General features: G+C 42.3%; 1 protein-coding gene and 1 long non-coding RNA gene across 2 annotated transcripts in view; one reads left to right on the top strand and one right to left on the bottom strand.

The window, feature by feature from the left end:
• Positions 1–13,920, bottom strand: part of anos1 (anosmin 1) — a 35,184-nt gene extending 21,264 nt beyond the window's left edge. Inside the window, exons 1-2 of the mRNA XM_084688907.1 lie at positions 13,689–13,920; positions 7,927–7,974 (exon numbers count right to left, since the gene is read on the bottom strand). Of these exons, the coding sequence (XP_084545033.1) occupies positions 7,927–7,974; positions 13,689–13,880 (240 nt within the window). The 5' untranslated portion in view covers positions 13,881–13,920. The remainder of the gene's footprint in view (positions 1–7,926; positions 7,975–13,688) is intronic.
• LOC146233781 (uncharacterized) lies at positions 13,488–15,315 on the top strand. The gene is made up of 3 exons (XR_014741616.1): positions 13,488–13,548; positions 13,915–14,055; positions 15,243–15,315. It is a non-coding gene; the product is annotated as an uncharacterized LOC146233781 (long non-coding RNA).
• Positions 15,316–21,839: the final 6,524 nt, after the last annotated feature.

Below are 21,839 nucleotides of genomic sequence, written 5' to 3'. Positions count from 1 at the left end.
TCATAGGATTGTAAAACTGTTACGAATAAATCTGGGTGGAGTGGCTGGGTGCTGAGCTAGTCGACTGCTACAGTAAACCTTTCACATAATACTCAGTGCTCTGGTCTGCTTTCTGGGGTGTGGTCATGCGTGAGACTGCCAGCTTGTCTTTCTGTGCTCTTAATAAACCAACACAGGTGTGTATGTGGAGGACAGTGAAGGCATGCTGCCGTCCTGGAGTGGATTATGTGCTTCAAGATGGAGGAGACAGAGACAAATGAACAAGAGTGTTCTAACTTGAAATGCGATTCAGAACCACCTTTTTTTCTCTTTCCTTAAACACACACACACTCACACACACACACACATACTCACACACAATCCCTCATCTTTCGCCACAGCTTGCTAAGGTTGATTCAAACTTCAAAAGCGTCTGTTGGTTTTGTGTTGGTTGAGTTTACCAAGGATACATGACTTACTGTGTCTCTTTCTACCGTCATGGGTTCACAACCCTGAAATGTAACCAGGGGGCATGTCTCTCTCTCTCTCTGTAACTTCCATAGTTTACGTTAGGGAAGAAAAATATTTGTTTATTACATATTTCAAACACCTTTGATACTTTTTATTACATTACAGATATTTGTTGCCAAACATTTTTTACAGATTTTATTACTGTCTATTCATTATTAATGTTACAATATTTAAAGGCAAATTAAATGTATTTCCAGTCAAATTAAACATCTCATGTCCAGTTTTGATAGACCTAATTAATGAAATTGCCCAAATACCTTAATAGTTTATGGCCTGGAAACAGTACAAACAATTTCCTAACTTTCACACCAGGAAAAACAATGTCGATTTCCAGCTCTTTTGGGCTGGAATTGATAAGGCTAAAGAGTAGCAATATTGTTCTCCAACAGGAGCATGATATGGTGAGCAGCATAGCAGGTGGTGTCACAGACATTCTTCGAGTATCACTTTAATTATTAATTTAAATGCAGTTGAGGGAGCAGACAACAAAGAGCCTAGAAGGAATCTGTTGCCAGAAAGCGAGAAGGGGAAGAGAGGGGGGGGGGGGGGGACTGGCCATGAATTATACATACACCCCACAATCAGAAATGCCTGCTTTATTTATGAGCTGAAAAAAAGAGCTCTGCCAGGATTGGGCTTTGTCTGCTGTGGAATGCAATAGCTGTTGCCTTAATACTTCATGACTCTGTTTCAGCAGTCCACCTAACCACACACAGACATCCTACTCTACTCACTAAAACCAGTCCATCACTTCACGAGACACAGAGACTATCAAAGCAGCCGGGGGGGGGGGGGGGGGGACTCTACAGGTCTCCTCCATTTGAAGTTGTTACACTAAGCGCGACAAGGGACAAAATTACAGTGGGCCGTAATCGGAGACCCCGCCGATCACTTTTCTCAGGGTTCGGTTTACATTTCATGACAATAAGAGCCAACAGGATGTTTCCGTGGTGCGTCGGGTCAGATTCACGATAAAGACGCTGTTTGTCCTTTCACTGTGGAGCAGCCTGGGAAGCACAGGCCCTCGCTGCTGTTCCCTACTCCCACACGTCTGCACTTCTCCGAGCGATGACACCAACCACCGCAACGTCACAAAATTGATGGACACATGAAAGCAGAGTTTAAAACGGGATCAAGCGCTAATGTGCTTTCCCAGCAGTCGGCTCGATTTAGACTTCTTAAACACTAATAGATTTATGGTTGTGATAACCGGGTCAAATTTTTCACAAAGAAGTTAAAAGAAGAAAAAAAAGGCTTTGCTCTTACGGCCCATTCTCCTTTGAGAATTGACGGGATAGCAAACAAATGAACTGTTGCTAACATTTTCCTGCTGTCCTCTGCCGCACGGGGCTGTGAAACCATGTAGCCTATGGTCTCTAGCTCCCCGCCATATAAAAAAGACAGTAGGGATTATTTGTACCATCAAGTGGTCTGAAATCTAGGTCAACAACATGTCTAAAATGACATGTCTTCGACGGGAGGCAGAAGGAACTAATCACATGCAGCGGTCACATTCCACCAGTATCTGCCTTTGTTTATTTGAGGTTGAGAAACACTCCACATCCACTAATCCCACTCAACCTGCCCCCAGTGACTCCTGCTAGCGATCCCTAATGGGAGTGGTCCTCCCTGCTAACCAGGGCTGAACTGCATCACCTCCTGCTCGAGAGAAGATAATGAGGAGCACTGTGGTAATCTAGAAGACATTCCTCATGGTGGATCAGGGTGTCAGGCTCCTCGTTTTCTCCATATGTCTCACTGCTCACAGGGGTCCTGAATTACCCAGAGGGCCACAGGGCAAGGCCAGGGCCAAAGGGCTCAGGATTTACACTGCTGTGTGTTTGCAAGGATCAAACCAGAGCTTAAGTCTGGATGAATTATTTTTTGATTACAGGCAAATTCGCCTTGGTAAATCCTAGATGTGTAAATAACTCTGCTGACAGACTGACCACAAGGCCCTAGATTACATAGAAGCTAAGAGCCACTGAAGGTTTTGACACCATTCTTTCCATCCCTTCAGCCATATCACAGAGAATGCATGTGTTTTTTCACAAAAGTTAACAGCTAAAATGGCAATGAGTGTTTTAGATGTGATTTGATTGAACCAAAATCCCCATTAAAAAAACTATAATTTGAACAAAACTGAGCCTGAGGCAAGTTCCTTTTTGTCAATCGATGGACCAAATAGAATAGATCCCATTTAATTACCAAACAGCAATGTTCTTAAACTCTTTCAGCTTGTGAGGTCTCTATGATGAGGGTTTACATAAGAGCAAGATAGGGAGGGATTTCAAGATGAGCTGAGCTTGTGCGTCTTGGTAAATTGACAGAAAAAGAGCCCTGAGTTGCACTGACTCAGTAGGAGCATAAGCAGTTGGATGAGAACAGATTGCCTTGCTGTGACTGTTCTGAGCAGCTCTGATTACAATAATCCTTCCATGGACACCAGGCAAATTAAAAACCATCTGACATTTGATGAGGAGAGGGTGTGAAATCGGGGGTTGCTTTGAAAGATTATTTCGGAAACTAAAACGTTTTTTTTTTGCATATTCGAAACAGCTAATACATGGCTGAAATGCCCTTTAAAAAATTATGGCGTAATGCCTGTTCTTCTAACTGCTGCTTTAAAACAGCGAGAGTGAATAGTTGCTACCTCACTAGAGGAAGTCTAGCTAACCTCACTTTTATCATCGTCATTACAGTTCAGTCCCAGGCTATCATCTCCGGTGGAGATGGAAGGCTGTTCAGTCTCCTCTCTGCAAGGGTTGCTGGTCTGGTCTGGCAGAGGGGGTTTGCTCTCTGCCACCCACCATGTGAATAATGAGCTCCACAGATAGCAGTCAATGGAGCAACCCCCCTCAGCCAATGAAACTTAACAGCCATGTCCAGATCAGGTCTGTCCTGCTGGGACTGACCAGCCTTGCTTCATACTCCTTCGCCACCCACACACAAACACTCTCTCTCTCATACACAGACACACACACACGCTCTCACATAAACTCACACAAACTCTCTCTCACACTCTCTCACATTCACACACGCACACAAACACTCTCTATCATACACACACATACACACAAACACTCTCTCACACACACACACACACACACACACAAACAGGCCTCAAACTCAAACAAAAAAAGAGCTTAGCCTGAGTTTCAACCCTGAGGTATGTGCTCCTCTTTCTTCTCTTCGACAAGTAAGATCGAGAGAGTCGCTGTCAATTGTCAGTCTGGGATCCAATGGTCGAACTAAGCACATGCCTCTAACCTTTATCAAAATATACAACAAAATATCCTGACAAAAGACAGTGGGGTGGTTCAGATTTGGCCTGATGTGTCCAGGCTAGTGCTAGTAGTGCTGCCCTACACACATCAGAGGTGTCCAGTGTGAGTGTTAGGTCTCAACGTGACCAAAAGGGGCTTTGAAGTCTGTCCAAGAACAGAAAATGTGCCATGCCCCGCCATAAACCCTCCACACAGAACCTACTTTATCAGGGCTTTTCACAGCACCACAAAATATACTGCCCCACGGGCCAAAGAAAAGATGACCACACAAAGACCTTAGTAACTTTGCCATGACACACTCTTTAAGTTTGAAGCCAAAAAGGAATGTGATATTTCCCCCTAAGCTCTTACTATTATTTTTCTTTTTAATGAAGATTAATGCAGAATCATGACTGAGCCAGTGCTACCAATTAAATTTTATTGGACTGATTGACCTAGAAAAACACTACTGTTGGGGAAGTTGAACGTTTTTGGGGGGCGTGAGAAAATGAGGGGGTTGGAAGGGGGGCTGAAGACAGGCTTTGAAAGACACTTTTGAATGAGAGACATAGCTTTTCAATGATTAGTAGTCAAGCAAACTGCTCCAAAACCTTAGTCCCAAACATAAAGGGTTGTGGCACATGTGAACCAAGAGAATGAAATGACATTGTATAGTCTTATTTTGAATCATTGTACTGTGTGTATGATTGGTTGGAAGAAGCACTTCTACAATCTCTCAATAGGAACACCTGGGGCAGTTCAATTCCAAAACGGACGCACTGCCGTCAAACAGCTTCCTCTAAACAATCCTGCTTTCTAAGGCTTTTTCTTTCTGCAAGCTCTTGAAAAAACCTTGTGTGGTCATGTGGCAGGAAAACTGAGAGAGGCAGCAGTAATCAGCCCACAGTTTAGAGATAGATGCTATCCCAGAGATTACCACAGTAAATCTCTTCAGATTAGAAATCCATGCTTTCTAGTTCACTGGGAAATCTGTTTTACTGGTCAGAAACTGTGCACAGAGGCATAACAAATGTATCCTGGAGCAGAATTTTATGTTTCTCTTCAGAAAATAGAAAAATGTTCTTCAGACACGAAATAATTGAATTCTGGGTTGAGAGTCTGAGGAGGCCAACTCATCCAGGCATGAGACACGGCCCCTTTCTTCTCCTACCCTTCGAGGACTTTGAGTAATGAAGTGCATTGCTTATTTGCAGACTGGCGTTTAGCTGCCTCGAGTCAATCGTAGCATTTGATTTGGAGCCTGGATCACACCCTTGGGGAAAGCTACCCAGTTATGTCAGCCATGCTCCAAATGTGGAAAGCGTTTTGGCTTGCTCTCTTTTCTAGCATATCCACACACACACACACACACAGTCAAGAGAGAGAACGCCCTGTAGTTTTCAAAACTTTCTCCTCAAACTTCCACATTTCTCAAGTGGGACGCTATCAAAGCAAAGACAGAATGACAATAGCTCATACAAATGCCAGCGTCCCATGTGAATAGGGCTGGGCTGCTGGGCCACTGTTATAGCATGCTAATGCCTCCCCCATGCCGCACCGCGCGAAACCTCTTTCTGGTCCGCCGAGAGGGCAAGAGGGTTAATTACCATGACAATAGGGACACTGGGAGCGGGGCCGACTCCGGACACTGCACAGGAGACGGCCAAGATGACTTTCCCGTCTCAAATGAAAACGGGAGGCTTTGATTTCCTAAAGCGCAGACAGATGGACGGGGTCACCGCATCTTTGTCTAAATAATTAACCAGCCTTTCCACACATTATCTCCACAGCCAGGGAGCTCACTAAGGGCCTTGAGCAAAGCCATGGGAGCATGCCCCAGTCCCAGGGAGGAGGGGGGCTCCAGACACCACCTTTGTCTGTCTGTTTGACTGTGAGCTGTTGATGAAGTGGAGAGGCTAATCAGGGGCTGTAGAGTCATTCACCCTTGGTCACTGTACAACACGGCCCCATTTGGGGTGATTGTTGGAGCTTCCACAATAGTTCCATGTTTTGACATCCACAGAGAGCTTAGGTAAACACTTGAGTTCCTCATGGGGGTGTGAAGTGTGTGTACGTATGTTCCACAAACACCAGACCTGGGAAGAAGCTTGAAGTAAGAAGACAGTCCATGTGTAGATACCTTGGAAAACGTCAAAAAAGGAATAGGAACAGAATTTGAAAATCTTACTTCCTTAAAACCAAACTTAACCATGAGGGTGTTCAATATTTGTTATGGCTCAACACGCCTTGTAAACCTTTCATCCAATTACTTTCAAGAATGCACTCAACTCATGCATATGAAAGTCAAGGGTTAACAAGTGCAAAACGGACATGCTTGTTAGAGTATAGGGAGAACAAGATGTCTATTAAAGAATCTCTGGCATTTTCGGAGATTCAGCAATGTTAGCGGGTTGATTATGAAAACAGTATGCTGTGCATGGACTTGCAGCCAGCAAAAACCTTTTCAAACATAAAACTCCTGATGAATGACTGGGGAATGACTAGTGCCAAGAACCAATGTTGGCCATCACTATGGAAAGGAGAGAAACAAGTTTCACTGCATTATAGTGAAAACAAATGAGTCTCGTTTCTAACAGAAGGCATGCCTATCTCTCCTTATAATACCCAAACTCGCTTGTTGCTCATTGGGAATTACATCAGAAGCGTTATTACTAATGTACATTTTTCTCCAAAGGAGAAGGAACAAGGAATGTAGAGTAGAAATGTTTGCCTAGCTGATATGTAAACAGGATAGTATAGTAAAATTTAGATTATTCTGGACTAAATGAGCTGCATTTTCCCTTAATTTGGACAGAGAAACCTCTGAAATCAATTAAAATGATCACGAGATTGATTTGACTGTTGTGATTAATGTTTCCACCAAACGTGCCTGTAAAGTCAACTACAGCAGACCCTCATTTTCCAGGTTTTGATTTTTCCCTGTTGTCATGTACGATTAAAATAGGCTGCCAGATCATTTAGAATACTCTAAATGGCCAACAATATTAAGCTTCTGCCCGTGCAAATAAACGAGTGTCCTTGGACATTTCAAGGTATGTGATTCATAAAACAGGACTCAATAAAAGTGTGAGAAAGGCAAACATTTACACTAGATGAATTTGTTTTTGTAGCGCGCACCATGCCGGATGAACAAGTCGTACCAGCAAGAGCACTAAACACAGGCAAGGATGAGGTCCAATTTGTCATCATCTCTGCATGAAAACACATCCCGTGAGCTGTTCCTTCAAGTTTTTTGTTTCACAAAGGAAAAGCAAACAAAGACATGCTCTCCTGAAAGTGAAAACTGTAAACATCTGTGTGAACGGTGAACATTCGCTCAATTGATGTTTATATCCAGGTCTACATTCCCTCCTCCACATCTGACACAGTCGGAGCCGGCGCGTGGGCTCACTTCATGCTCAGCGTGAGGTAGAGAGATAGTGAGATAGAGAGAGAGAGAGAGAGAGAGAGATAGAGAGAGAGATAGAGAGAGAGAGAGAGAGTGAGAGAGAGAGAGAGAGAGAAAGAGAGAGAGAGAGAGAAACCGATAGAGAGATAGAGAGTGAGAGAGGGAGAGAGAGAGAGAGAGAGAGAGAGAGAGAGAGAGAGAGAGAGAGAGAGAGAGAGAGAGAGAGAGAGAGAGAGAGAGAGAAAGAGAGAAAAAGAGAGGGGGCAGGGGGAAAGGGGAGATGCTGACAGGTAGGAAGAGAGAGTGCATCTTTCCTGTCTCTCCCGTGCGTGGGAGCACGACCGGGGTGTCATCATATACCTCCTGGTTCTTCTCTCAGAATACCCTTTCCGCCGACTACTCAGCGCAACAGCAAGCGCCTTGTCAGCACCTCGGAGGGAAGCTGAGGGAACATGTCAGCACCGTCTTTTCAGAGAAGCTGTCAACACTAGCTTTACATCAACCATCCACAGGACAGGGCATGAAAAACAAACAAGGTATCCGGGAAGAGTTTCATAGACAAATCCTATTGCAGTGTAAACTCGGATTAAAAAAGACACAACGTTTTCATGTTTCACTTTAATATGTCGAATATTGTAGGTTGGTGCAGTAACCTGTTGATATGAGTATGACCCCCCCCCCCCGTAGATAGACATTGGTCAGAGTGTGTACATCAGGTTGGGAGTGTTGTCGATACCTCACCTTTGAGCACTGCTTGTGATTCTGACACCACACCAAGGATCCATTATTCTGAAAGACAGAAAAAGCAGACCATGAGATTGATGTCATCAATGTGGGTGTGGCGCACAACAAACCCAAACCCAGCCTCAGGAGAGCATTCAAAATCTCTCCCATCACAACTTCCCTGCATGAGACGCCAATTACCACAGGAAAAATACACAAACCCAAAAGGCTCCTAAAGGTCAGTGCAACCTTCTCAGTGTGTAACACAAGACAGCAAGGTCAGAGCTGTGGGGGCAGATCTCTGGTCAGCTTCAGAGCACTGCAGTGCCCGCATTCAGCTCTTATCAGAGTCTGTTTGATCTCCCCAACAGACATCCCGACAGGTCAACCAGACAGGAACTGATGTCAGCACTCCTGAGCAGACTGCAGACACCTCCAATTCCCACTAATGGCTGAGTAAGTGCCACCTTCTAGGCACCACAGAGACCCAACATTTGGTCCTAATTGAGCTGGCTGAATATGGAGTGCCTCTCAGTCGCTGTGATACAGACCATGGGCGTAAATGACTTCTGTGAGTGGCTATTTCCTGAATGTCCAATAGCACATGGAACCACAAGGGGCATTTGCACCAATTACACTTTCACTTGAGCACTGGATAGCTTGCATGATAAATTATATTTGGACTAAATGACCAGTTGATTAACTCACTGGAGGGTTTTAATATACCTCTGTGTCCAGGTTGGAGGCTCAGGTGTATGTGTGTATTGAGCCGCAACTACTGCAACTGATATTCTTCTGTAACCACGAATAGCTGGGAAAATCCAGATGTGAGAAAATCATACAAAACCTTCTCCAAAAAGCCAATTTCCATTGGCTAATACATACACTGTATGTTACAAATGAAAAGTCATTGCAAGTCCTGAATATGTGCTTTGTTCCTTGCTATAAGACCCAGAGGCAGGACATAGCCTAACTTTAAGGGTCTGTAAGCCAAAAGTCTGTTCAAGTTCAATGTCAAGTTCAAAGCCTTCTCAAACAATGTAATCCATGGAAATTCCCAGAGAGACCTCAGCGGAGAACTTATCATTAAAGGGTTTAATTTGCCATTCAGTACCGGTGAGTGTTGTGCTTTTGGTGTCAAGGATAATGGTCAGTTAGCTTCAAAGCTATTCATAATTGTATGACAAGGTCGAGGACAGAGAATTTCCTCCTCATAGGTGTATTTGAAAAGTTTCCCTGTAGCTGATTGCAATTAAAATGGGATTCCTGGCATAGCATGGATGATTCAAACTAATCTTGTCATTTTATCATGTAACACTTCTCAATTAAGAACTATTATTTAATGCACATTTACGACTGGTCTGAAAACCCTAGTAGATATGAGTGGTTAAAACACTGGGCTGGATCAAATCAATCAATTCCCTGACAAACAATTATCCGCATTATACAAAAAGCTATCCATCAGGTAAGTTCAAATCATCAATTGGTAACTCTGCGAATAGGCTAAACTCCTGACATTTCCACCGGTACACCATCCCTCAGGATAATTTATACACGTTGTCAGAACTCCAGACGTGCTCTTAAATCAGCAGACCTGTTTGTGACACCTCTTCTAAACCATGCATCCCACAGGCAGACGGACAGAACGACAGGCAGACAGTGGGGGATCCGGTGAGGGGCTAATTTTGATGTGTGACAGCATCTCTGTAGCACCAGGGCTCAATGGGATGTTGGCCCAGCTGTCCGGACCTGACCCTGCCATGTCAGGGACCAATGGGAATAATTATAGGTCAGAGCTTCATCCCTTTAGACTCACCGGGACATTCCCGGTCCCACACTCATCCGGTGCTATCCATGCATTGGCTAAAATGACTTGGGTTTAGCCCAAACAGTGCAGTGTGTGTGTGTGTGATAGAGAGAGAGAGAGAGAGAGAGAGAGAGAGAGAGAGAGAGAGAGAGAGAGAGAGAGAGAGAGAGAGAGAGAGAGAGAGACAGACAGACAGACAGACAGACAGACAGACAGACAGACAGACAGACAGACAGACAGAGAGAGAGAGAGAGAGAGAGAGAGAGAGAGAGAGAGAGAGAGAGAGAGAGAGAGAGAGAGTGAGTGAGTGAGTGAGCCAGAAAGAGCGAGAGAGAGAGAGCTAGAGAGAGAGAGAGAGAGAGAGAGAGAGAGAGAGAGAGAGAGAGAGAGAGAGAGAGAGAGAGAGAGAGAGAGAGAGAGAGAGAGAGGTGAACCCAGGGCTTTCTCTTAAGTGTCACTGGTAGAGTTATGTAAACAGGGGGTTCATCCTACAGATGTAATACGACTTGTGTTGGCTGAGCAGTCTAAGCAGGTGGCTTGTGGCATGTTGTATTGTCTGGGCCTCTGAGAGGAACGTGGATAAAGTGTTGCTTCCTCCTTGAGAACAGAATTCCTGCTTTAAAAAAAAAACTGACACAGAATGATTTTGTTTCCTTTAGAGGCTTCTTTGATTTTGTGTAAGCCACCAGACTACTTGGTGTAGATGTACCATTTATAAATACAGCGTTGATCATTAATATCCGACTTGTCTGTTGAGTGCTCCCTTTATAGAGTGCAAGTCTATGAGCTCTTGTACATCAGTGACCAACCCCAGAGACAGGGCAAGGAGCAGCCTTACTGTGTCCTTCAACTGCCCAGGGGCTCTACAATCAGATCCAAAATAACTAACCCTGGAGCCTGCAGGTCAAGGCACTACCGACTGCAAAAATAAAAGGTCTCAAAGCTTATATATATAGAGTATGTGTGTGGTCATGTTTTTAAAAGTGAACTCCAGATATAGAGATAGGACACATTCAACTTCTTCAGGTGCTCCTTTATTTTGTTTGACTTTTTTCACATGATGTGATGGTTTTGAAGCTTCATTTATCCAGGTGAGAATGCCTGTTCATCAGAGATGGAGAAGCCTTTGGAGGTCAAATTTACAGACAGCACTATCCTGATATAAAAGCTCTTACAGTAAAGTGAAGTAACACAGAGCCCATTCATCCACTGTCTTCACCAATGAAAACCTCTAACCAGGAGAAGGCCAGTGTCTGTGGTTTCATTCCATTCAAAGTCGTTACATATCAAAGGTAAAATGAGGAGACATGGAAAAACTACTTTGCCATGTTTTTCTTTCCTTTACCAAATAAAGTGTCATACATAAACTTCAATACCGGGAATGAAAGGCTGAATTAAAAAAAAAAATTGAACGTCTTAATGAAATAACAAGACCTGATGGACACACCTTGTTCTCTGGCTTTATAGGTCCTCACATAAATAATCCAGTGCATGGCTAATGCTTTCAGAATGCTTTGGGAACAGAGACCCCAGTTCACTCTTAATATTTTAAAGTGTCTGGAGGCTATATTTATGACTGGGTGTTCCCCTCTGTCTATTGTACAAGGGTGACAAGTTCCCCCCACAGGGGAAGAAAAATGTCAATAAATACATATGTATTTGGAAATAGTACATCTATAAATCAGCAGTTACCATAAATTAAAAAAACTAAACCCACTCTTTTTCCAACTGTGAATCTGCATGTTTCCACCTCGAAGTAATTCATTATCGGTGACATATTCAAACAAAAAGCTTTTGATTCCAGATTAAGCCAGCGTCAGGGAAGGCAGTTAAATGCTGGAAGGATTTCACAAATGTAAATTCAATGTAACGAGAGAAATTACATCTTAAAAACAGATTTAAAAAAACAAATTGCCTGTTGAAAAGTAACTAGTACGTTAAAAAGCATACATGTATATTAATACTTTCTTTTTCCTAATGAAAACTCGATTATCAATAGTAAATTTCCTCCCTTTGACATACTGCTGAACTTTAATTTCCGCGAAACTTGAAATATTGTATATCTTGGTTTCCTCAACCAGTATTAAATGAGCATGAAGGCTTTCTGAGTTGAATTAGAAGGTCTGCAGTCTCAATCATTGAAGTGGAGCAGCTTGCTTTTTCGCCTGCCGCAGTAACAAGATCTGCTGGAGGACGCGTATCCACCTGTAGGTTGTGCTGACTGAGCATGCTCCAGGGTTGTGGCAACAGTACATTAGAGATTATCACACTTAGTCCGAGTGGACCCCTGCATTTAGCAGAAGGATGACCTCACAGGGACAGCATCAGTGTATTTTCTAGGAGTCTGTGAGGTGTGATGCTGCATGGCAGTTGGTGGCAGGCCAGGGACAAGAGCAAGGGCCAGCAGGGCAGGGGGGAGGAGAGGCATGTGTTTTTGCAGCTGACCAGACCTCCCATTTCCACATGAAAGGCCCGTTGGGAACACAGTGCATTCAAGAGTCTTAAAAGAGTATCAACAACAATTGCCTTCTATTCTTAGACTGGCAAGCTTGCTCAATCAGCCCCCTTATCACAGGCTAAAAATGCGCCTCTCTTTACATAAACAACACATCCTTCTCATTTCCTCCTCGTTGAATGCACCTGACTTTAACCACAGCGACTCAAGCTCTGCAGTCAATTATTTAGTCCATTATCGGTTCATTATAGGTGTAACTTCATCAATGACCTGTTTGCCCTTTCGGCTCTTGCTGTGGTGAGATGAGATGGTGAGTGAGATGGTCTCTGGAACACATTCCAACATGCCAAATGTCGATTTGTTACCTATTTGAAACCAAACACTTTTGGTAAAAGACATTTATTTTAAACAGAAATGTATCCAGTGTAGACGAGGAGGTTGAGGTGGTTGGTTTAAGAATACTGTCTCTGGGGCCCAACTAGTGAACTGAAGTTTTGGGTTGATTTGTAATGATTATTTAACACTAATAAAGCAAGGGCCTGATGAAACTGAAAAATACAACTTTTTTCATCCTTGTAAATGCAAATGTAGAGGGTTTAAAAGCTGACAGGAGGCAGATAGGAGGAGGTGAAAGAGAGTTAAGGGAGGAAGGTTTCGAGGCCAGCTCTTTGACTAAAGTCCTGAGAGAGAACAGTGTGTCCAGTGAAGGGTGAAAAACAACTTCTGACACCACATACCAAATCACCCAGAGGACAAGGATAAATCTTCAGCAAATAACTTCAATTCAATTTCAAACAAATCCACTACAAAGCATCACAATATGTTAAGTGGTCTTAGGGGAATATCATTCAGAATTTATTGTCTTGGTTTTGTGAGGCAACGCGGAGAGGCAAATTAACTTAATCTGTGGTGAGAAATAAAACTGGGCAACATCCTAGTGGAATCTCAGCTATGAAAATAACATCATATTTAAACCATTGGATCAGTGGACCCACCACAACTTTCTCAGACTTGTTAATCAAAATGTAAAAATCAAAATTTCTCACAATGCACAATGATTTACATCTGATTTAGAAAACATTCAACTATGATGAACTAATACAAAATGAATATCATTGTATAATATACTGTATGTTTCATGTACATATGTCAGTCTACAAAAGAAGTACGGATGCCCCATAGCTTGAAAGACTGCCGCCACAACAAATGGATATCAGTTGCCATCATTTAATATTTTAACAGACATTTCTCCGAGGCTTGTCCCATTAACATCTCTGGACTGTCCAATTATCATAGTATATGAACCTCCCTCTTTAGTCACGCTAAAAACTTCAGCAGCCCTTAATTACTTGCCTACTAAGTGGACTACAACAAACAGGTATTTATTACATGAAGTAGTTAACTGCATATACTCGTCTAAAGAGATATTAAATTAAATGAAACTTATGGGAATCTTGTGTTTTTGGGATGGAAGGACTCAGTTAAGTAAAACTTTTAGATAGAGCAACATGCTCTTACCTGAGAATGCTTGAAAAACGCAGAGATGCGAGTGATGTGCAGGCTGAGACATCTTGAGGCGCATCTTGCTCGATAAATGCTGCCAGTAAAGAAGGAGTCATCGTGCTTCTTCGCGGACACATTTCCCTGGGTAGACAACACTATAATCCATAGACAGAGAGTAGCGCCCACATGTAGGCTCCTGGGAAACATGGTCCTCAGCTTCTGCTTTTTTATCCCTCCACAGATCGGACTACACTGCGCGTATACTCCGTTGGAGAAACTAAAGAAACTTCAATTATACACAGGGGAGGAGTCAGACGCTCATGTGCTCTGCTATTGGAGGACTGCGCGGTGATTGGCGAATACAGCGAATGTATAGAAGCAGGTACAGTGTGTGGAAGGTCATAGATGTTGAAGCTGTAATCGTGACCGATCGTCACGATTCAATTATCATCACAATGATTGAAAACGCATTTCATTTTGCAATACTCTTGTGTCCTGCAATGAGCATACTAGGCCTACATTTACACCGTTATTGCCTGAAATCTTATGTAGAGACTTAGTTTCAAATTAAGATTAATCAGTACAAATAATGCACATTTATTATATTTAATCTCAAAGTCTAAGATAATAAATAAATATATTCAGCCAAAAACATTGAGTAGCTACTTGATGTACCCTAAACTGTATAACAGGCATGGATCTGACCAAAACATGTACTTTATTTTGTACAGCAGATAAACCTACATATATCTACTGATGACGCAACAAATACAAACATGCAAAATTCAGTGTACACAGATTGTCTAAACCAAGCCCCCACATATGGCACAGGCACAGCCTGCTAGCATCCCAGGGAACCCCTTTGCTCCAGCCTGGCCTCACCGTTTAACAGTAGCTTGGAAAAACAATTCTACCTGGAAAACAATTACAACCATCCTTAAACACATTCCTCAACATGGACTCCCAGCATTTGGCATTGTTTCATAGCCCTAGGAATGGAGAAAATATGACATGTAGGAAAAGGCTGAAATCGCAGGCATTTATTGTAGAGAGAAAAAAAAGAAAAAAAAGAGTCTGTATTTAATAAGAAAGTTCCCTAGAGGGTTTACAAGACACTCTCGCTTTGCTTTTCTTAGCTTACTCACTGCTTGCCTGTATACCATTACAGCACCAATGTAATGAGCTTTTATGTGTTGATCCTAAACTGTGCAGAATTAGACAGAAACTGAGACTTACTCCTTCATTACATTCATCTAAGGTATGCCCACTTGCCTTCAACCAGTACTGCTCTGAGCCAATTCTTCTGCCTTTCCCTTTGTAATAAAAGAAATCCTTAAAGATGCCCAAACAAGTATATCCTGGAAAGCATAAGCTGCCAGTACCAAAGGTGGGGATCGCCCTCTAAAAACGTCATTAATTAACTGATGTGATGAGGTGTTTACATTCCCATACTACTATGGTTCCCATATTTCCTGTACTGTTTTATGAAATATTGAGCTTTTGATTGTTGTTATCAGTGAACCACAGTGACAGACCATCAAGTCTTTAAAACCAATGTGTTTTGTGTAGACCCACTCCTGGAGGTATGATACTGCTCTCTGACTCTGAATGGGTGTTCAGATCCCTGGTGGTCTCAGACACAATGCAACTCCTGGTGAGATATCCCTTGCTACTCTTAAAATATTTAAACGCGGATGTCTGTGTACCTTAAAAACTGTGTAATGGCTTAATTTGTTGGCTTATTACAGCCATGTGTGGCAAGGGGGTTTATGGTGTGTGGTGGAGGAAACACGAAGCCTGTGTGCGGTCCTAATGTCTCATACAGCCTGGGAGACACGCATCTCTTCCACTCCACTGTTTCATTGACTGGGAAAAGCCTCTGCCAATAGTGAACTCAGGCCATAAAGCAGATGCAGTTTTGGAGGTGTTTGTCTGGGCAGAGGTGGGACTTGATTTTCAACGAACCACGTCACTCCCTTAATTCGGACCATTAATTACTGGGGGTCTCCATGGTAACTTCTGTTTCCATGTGTAAATAGAAGTGCATCCAAACTAATTGAGTATAGATTTTGTGTATACCAAAAGCATACATTACCTAAGTGTGAAGACAACTTTATAGTTGTTTGCTCAAGAGTGATTTGAATGTGTGCCCCGTGGACTATCAAAGCATGGTTATTGTGTTGATTTACATCCTTTTACTGCATTTTACTACCATCCTCATCCCACCTCTGGGCCACATTTTAATAATGAGAAATGCATAGAGAAAGTCATTCTTTTGAAAGTAACATAAACCCAAACCAAACTCATTAGCCCAAAACTTCCTTTTCAGATCCCTTAATCCCTCAACCACCTTTGAATGGTCTAACCCCACCACCTCAACCCTTGATGTGATCCTCTGACCTCGCTCTGACCCCATCCTAAGCCATACACTGTCCCTCTACACAAATAACATATCGGTTTTAACCCAAGCATGTAAGATTGATCTGAATTTTTTCTAGGTTGTGGGTTTCCTTTCCCAGCATGTAGAATTTTGCAGCTGCTACATTTAGGAGAAGCCAAATCACTGTTTCCACACTACACAATTTCAATGAAATTCTTCTGGACGTATACTGAAGACAGTTATGGTTCCCTGGTTATATCTAGGTGGACCTTTCGGTTACATGATACTGCATGTTACTGTCATAAGTGTTTCAACACACCAGCTGAACACACTGCCAACACACCAGATACATTTACGTCATTTATTTACACTGAAGAAGAAACAGGTACATAGAGCTCTACTGCTTGGTGATCTTTGATCCCGGGGCTGCAGGTGTGTTCTTTGTCATAAACCCACACCTGCGTAAAGGGGCCACTCAGATGAGAGACAGCAATCAGCTAAGTTCTGGATATGTCGAGACAAAGTACATAAAGAAGTCTCTGCCAATTGTATTGAGGCATGACCACTTGAACATTTACTGCTTCTGTGTCCACAGCCTGGCAGTTGCCTATTTCCCCTTGAAAACCAAGAAACCAAGAAGAAATTGGTTCACACTTTGGCTGGTCACTAGAACAGTGGAATTTTACCGATGCATATCTCTGGCCCTTCTGTCACAACCATCGAGGAAAACAACGCATAGAAAGTGTGGAATGTTTATCTGTTAATCTTTAATAAATCCATCACTTCCTTTGTGTTTGTGTGTGTGTGTGTGTGTGTGTCTATTTATCAAAAGAACATGAACAAACAAGCCCTGTACTTCAGGATAGAAGACCCTTTCTTTGTTTGAATACATCCTGATAGCACATTGATGAAGTATCTTGGATGATTTTCAGATACTCTTCACATTTTCTGTAAAGTCAAGCGTGGCAACAAATATTACACAACCCTGGGATGACATCATAACAACAGATATCCATCTAATTAGGCAAGCACGACTGAACCATCAAAAACACTGGCTCTGAATTACAATGTATATTGCATTTAAGAGCCTTACCTCAATAGGTTTTCTGAATTTAATAATAAAAAGATTTACTCATTTACTCACTTCTCAAAGCATGAAGGTCCTGGGCTATCTTCCGGACCTTTCTGTGTTGAGTTTGTGTGGTCTTCCCTGTTCACACAAGGGTCTCCGCAAGTAACCTCAATGCGTACGTGTGTGTGTGTGTGTGTGTGTGTGTGTGTATGTGTGTGTGTGTGTGTGTGCGTGCGTGCGTGTGTGTGTTAGTGTCGCCTCTCCCTGCATTAATGTCACATAAAAAAACGATAGCCTGGCAGTTCCAATGTCTGCCACCAGGTGGAATCATTTGCCTGGATAAAATTATGCAATAAACGTAATGTTTTATTTTAAATTAAAAACGATTATTTTTATGTTGTGCCAACGGTAACTTATATCCCTATATATTGTTGTTATTTTATCATAATTTACCATGGATCTTTGCTAAATTAATAATCAACACTTAATCATGTATGTTTTGGTGTTGCAAAATAAGGGGTTTTTTTCTCTTCTTGCGAAAGTGCCTAACAACCCTAACAACCCTTACCTGTTCTAAAATCAGCGCAAACCACGGCCTCTTGGGGCTTATTGCTTAAATCTAAGTATTAAAAAGTTAGGGTTATGGTTAATGTTAGGTTTAGGGTGAGTGTGTATGTCACATTTTCAGTTATGTTAATTTCCCATGATACAGGCCCATTCCTAATCTGTTCTTTGTGTTATCCTTACTCAGTCATAGCATATAAGGCATTTCCCTCAACTTGAGCAGTAGACTTTCTGTATTCATGATGTGTCAAGAAAACGATGTTATATATACATGTTATAAATATTTAAATATTGATCCTGTATATGCTACAGATTAGTGTAGAGGAGTTCTATACATAGATGCCCTAGAAATCCTTGATCGAAGTTGACCGGGATACAGTGATGTCTGTTGAGCTCTATAATGACCACTAGATGGCAATGTGGCCACACACAACTTCAAGATCAGTTCCTGTCGAGGTTCGTTTTTTTCCCCCTTTTGATTTTTGGACATACTTATTTCCATAAGATGTTCCAGACTCATTAACCCAACAATAGAAAATTCAAAAGTTTTTTTTTTTGTTAAATCAAACTCCAAGCAATATTATAATGAAGTATATGATGGAAAATGAAGCAGATTTTGGTCTTAATGTTTTCTCTCATACCCCCTCCCTCCCAGCTTGTTCTCCACCCTTTCAAAAACTGATTTTCATGACCTAGTTTACTAATCAGGTGATAAAATGGACATTATGTATTCCTGTCATAGTCATCTCATCCATTTAAAAAAGATCACCATCTTAATTTGATGACTATAATCCCAACGTGATAAACACAGTTAGTTTTCTTTTGCCTAAGATAACCTCTCTCTCATTTGGTCACATGCAAATCCTTTGCGTGTGCCTGTAGGTAGACAAACCAGTTCTAAATAACCCCATGAGTTTGCAGAGTGATTGTGTATGGGTGACAGATCAGTGTGTCCACATGGGTTGGCTGGAGGGCCCCATTACACAGCAATATGCTGATATGACAAAGCAGCAGCCGGCTGAATCCACCGATCCTCTTCACAGCAATAACTAAGGCAGCCCTGCCCCTCCCAGGTCCTTCTGGTTAACAATATACTGTCTGTGTCAGCCCACATTCTCGGGGGTGTTTCTCTCTATGAAATAAAAACAAATTTTCCTAATGATTCAATGTTGTTGGTGAAAAAAACTACTTTTGACTCAACGCCACTCAAAACGACGCAGAATAAATGCAACCATGTGACACAATAATTCAATGTTAATACTGCTGACGGTAAAAGGTTACTGCCTTGCAATTTTATGGTAATTACACAAGTTATACAGTCACAGCGTTTAGCAATATTTCTCAATACAGTTTCCTATATGAGAGAGACAGAGGCTGAACTGTAAATTATCATTTCAGTTTAGCAGCCAAGTGTGAAGGATGTTCATAACACGCCCCCGTCCAGGGCTGCTAGGATCTCCATGGAAACCTAATTGCTGACATTTCAACCAGCAGAACTGTTAAAGTCATCTGCATTGTACATGGTGGTGCACACTTCAAGGTGCCAAAGCCTGTGACGCTTTGTTCTGACTATGCAGTGACTGTTATGGTTCAAAAGTTATGTAAAAAAAGACAAGAAGGTTTGCTGTAATCAGGGGCAAAATGTAAACCTGTGTTTTAACGGTAATCAATGAACAATCTCATGATAAAATGATTCAGTTGGGTTGTGTGCTTTTACACACTTGCAACAAGTGTAGGACTTGGGTTTCTTCAGACTATAATAAGATGATGACACCAACAAATTGACTGAGAGCACACAACAGTGTCACCAAAGACTCAAGGGGAACGAAAACAAGCTTTGATTTCAGAGCATATTGAAGCCAGACTCCAAACAAGAATGTATTATTTTACTGTACTGAACTGTCATGACAATCAAAGGCACTTTACTGCCAGTGCAGGAGTGGAAAGGAGGTGGGCAGAAGAGGAGGAGCTGGAGGATCCACAGGTCATCAACCCTTGACCCTTCACCTCAGCCCGATTCTCTGACATCTGTCTACTTTTCCCGCCTTTCCTAATCTCCCCTCCTCCGCTGCCTCCCTTTCCCACTACAGATCATTAGGTAAAGAATTTACTGGATAAAAATAAAAAAACGCTTATGCATGTGAAGTGTCAAATGTGAAACGGAAATGTTTATGTGATTTAGTAGAAGTATATTTTTACATAGTGCGTACATACTACATACGTATAAATATACCTGTGTAAACTACCATAGGTTATGTAGCTGCCATTGGTTTGCTTTTGTTGTATCTGCCGTTGCTTGGTCTGGAAAATGGGTCTGAATGACATAACAGCACCACAGAAACCCTCCTGCCTATGCTGTTAGGTTGCAGTGGGGGAGGGGAGGAGGAGAGTGGGGGAGGGGAAGTACAGTGTTACAAAGTACACAAAGCTCTCTCTCTTTCTCTCGCTTTTTTCACACACACACACACACACACACACACACACACACACACACACACACACACACACACACACACCAAAAATGAACAAGCACATACCCACACACAGGTACAACAGCATACAACAGCAACACCTTCCCTTCCCCTCCCCACCTCTCTCTCACACACGCAAAGCCTGTGTATCTGTGTTTGCCCTGCCACACTGACTCACACACCCCGTGCTCATATTCTCTTTGTGGTATAAATAAAACTGGAGGGGCTCAGGAAGCTAAATCCAAAATGTCGATGGGCACTGCAGCATAGTGACGCACACACACACACACACACACAGCTGGATATTCCCCTGCTACAGGCTGAGCTTTCCCCGCGCTTCCCAGGCCTCTACAGCCCAACGAGAGTCGTGTGACTGGCGGCACCCTTCCCCCACAGCTACATATTACCATCCGCGCTCTGTGCTGTCTAGAAAGGTCATGTGACCCTCATCAGTCTCCCCGGTTGGGGGAGGGGAAGCAGATTGAACCTGTTCTTTGTTAGGAGGTCAGCCCCAGCTCCATGGCAGGAAGAGTGCCTCCCATACATACCCTAATAGCAGGGCATCCAAAATGTGGCATGTTGCTTGCTTCGTACTGTAACAAACCCTTTTCTCTTCTGTCGAATGTGGACAAAATGTGCAATTGTGGACAAAATGTATTTGTCGCCTGGTTTTTGTCCGTCATGCGACTGGATGACCGTGTTGTGACACTGGAATGGCTGATCCTTCTTATAACTCATGTGCATACATCCTTACTAAAAATATACAGTATATGAGATCAAATGTATCTGAGAAAGGGCATATTGACTTGTCACTAGTAAAAAGCAGGATCTTTCTTTATTTTAGTGTTCTTCATGTGTGGGCTTTCATGTGATACAAACCTGTGTTTTTGAAAACTAAATTGCATTTATTTATTTTCAGCTGCATAGTAGCCTAAATAAATTGCATAATTCGGAGCCCTCTACTTTTAGGGGCGTCAAAGTTTCATTTTTTACGGTAACCAAAGGAATGTGTCACACCAATGTAGAGCCGTAATGATGTCAACTTGTTATTTACTTTCCAAATCTGAATGACTGAGCAAGGCGAAAAGAGAATTAATCAACCACTCTGTGACCGGGCAGGCAAAAAATACGGAACCGTGGGGGAGGGGGAACCGGCTCAGAGGCCAAATACATGGTACAGTTTCCTCATATGAAGAATTCCACTACTAGGCTAGGCTGTAGCCCTTTCTTGCAGTAGATTCAGTTCAGTATTTCGGTTCGGTTCACGATGTAACGTCAAACATGTAGCCTATATTTTTGGTATATAGCGTAGGGGAAATTGAGTTTGGACATGGCATATGCAAAAAAATGCAAATAAGAAGCCGTATGGCTTGATCCAGCTGACCTTTATCTTTATAAGTGATACACATCTCAAATCAAAAACACACCCTTTCATCACTGATAATTTAAATGCAAATTAAATGTAGAATTCGGTCGTCAAAATATAGGACTACCGTTTTAATAAATAACCCCTATGTTGTAAATAGGAATGATAACGAATTAAAATGCTATCCCTGATTTTAAGTGGAATCCATTGAAAAAAAGTATGATTCTAATAATGCTTGACTTTTTCCTAAAACATGGACAGTGATAGTGTACCGTTTTTTTTTCTCCCCTTCTGGGTTTCTCTATCTTTCTCT

The sequence above is a fragment of the Hypomesus nipponensis genome, chromosome 23 (assembly GCF_054491055.1).
Source record: "Hypomesus nipponensis isolate SF chromosome 23, ASM5449105v1, whole genome shotgun sequence".
Classification (NCBI taxonomy): Eukaryota; Metazoa; Chordata; class Actinopteri; order Osmeriformes; family Osmeridae; genus Hypomesus; species Hypomesus nipponensis.
The sequence above is the reverse complement of the archived record's forward strand: the minus strand, read 5'-3'. Positions and strand labels throughout refer to the sequence as shown.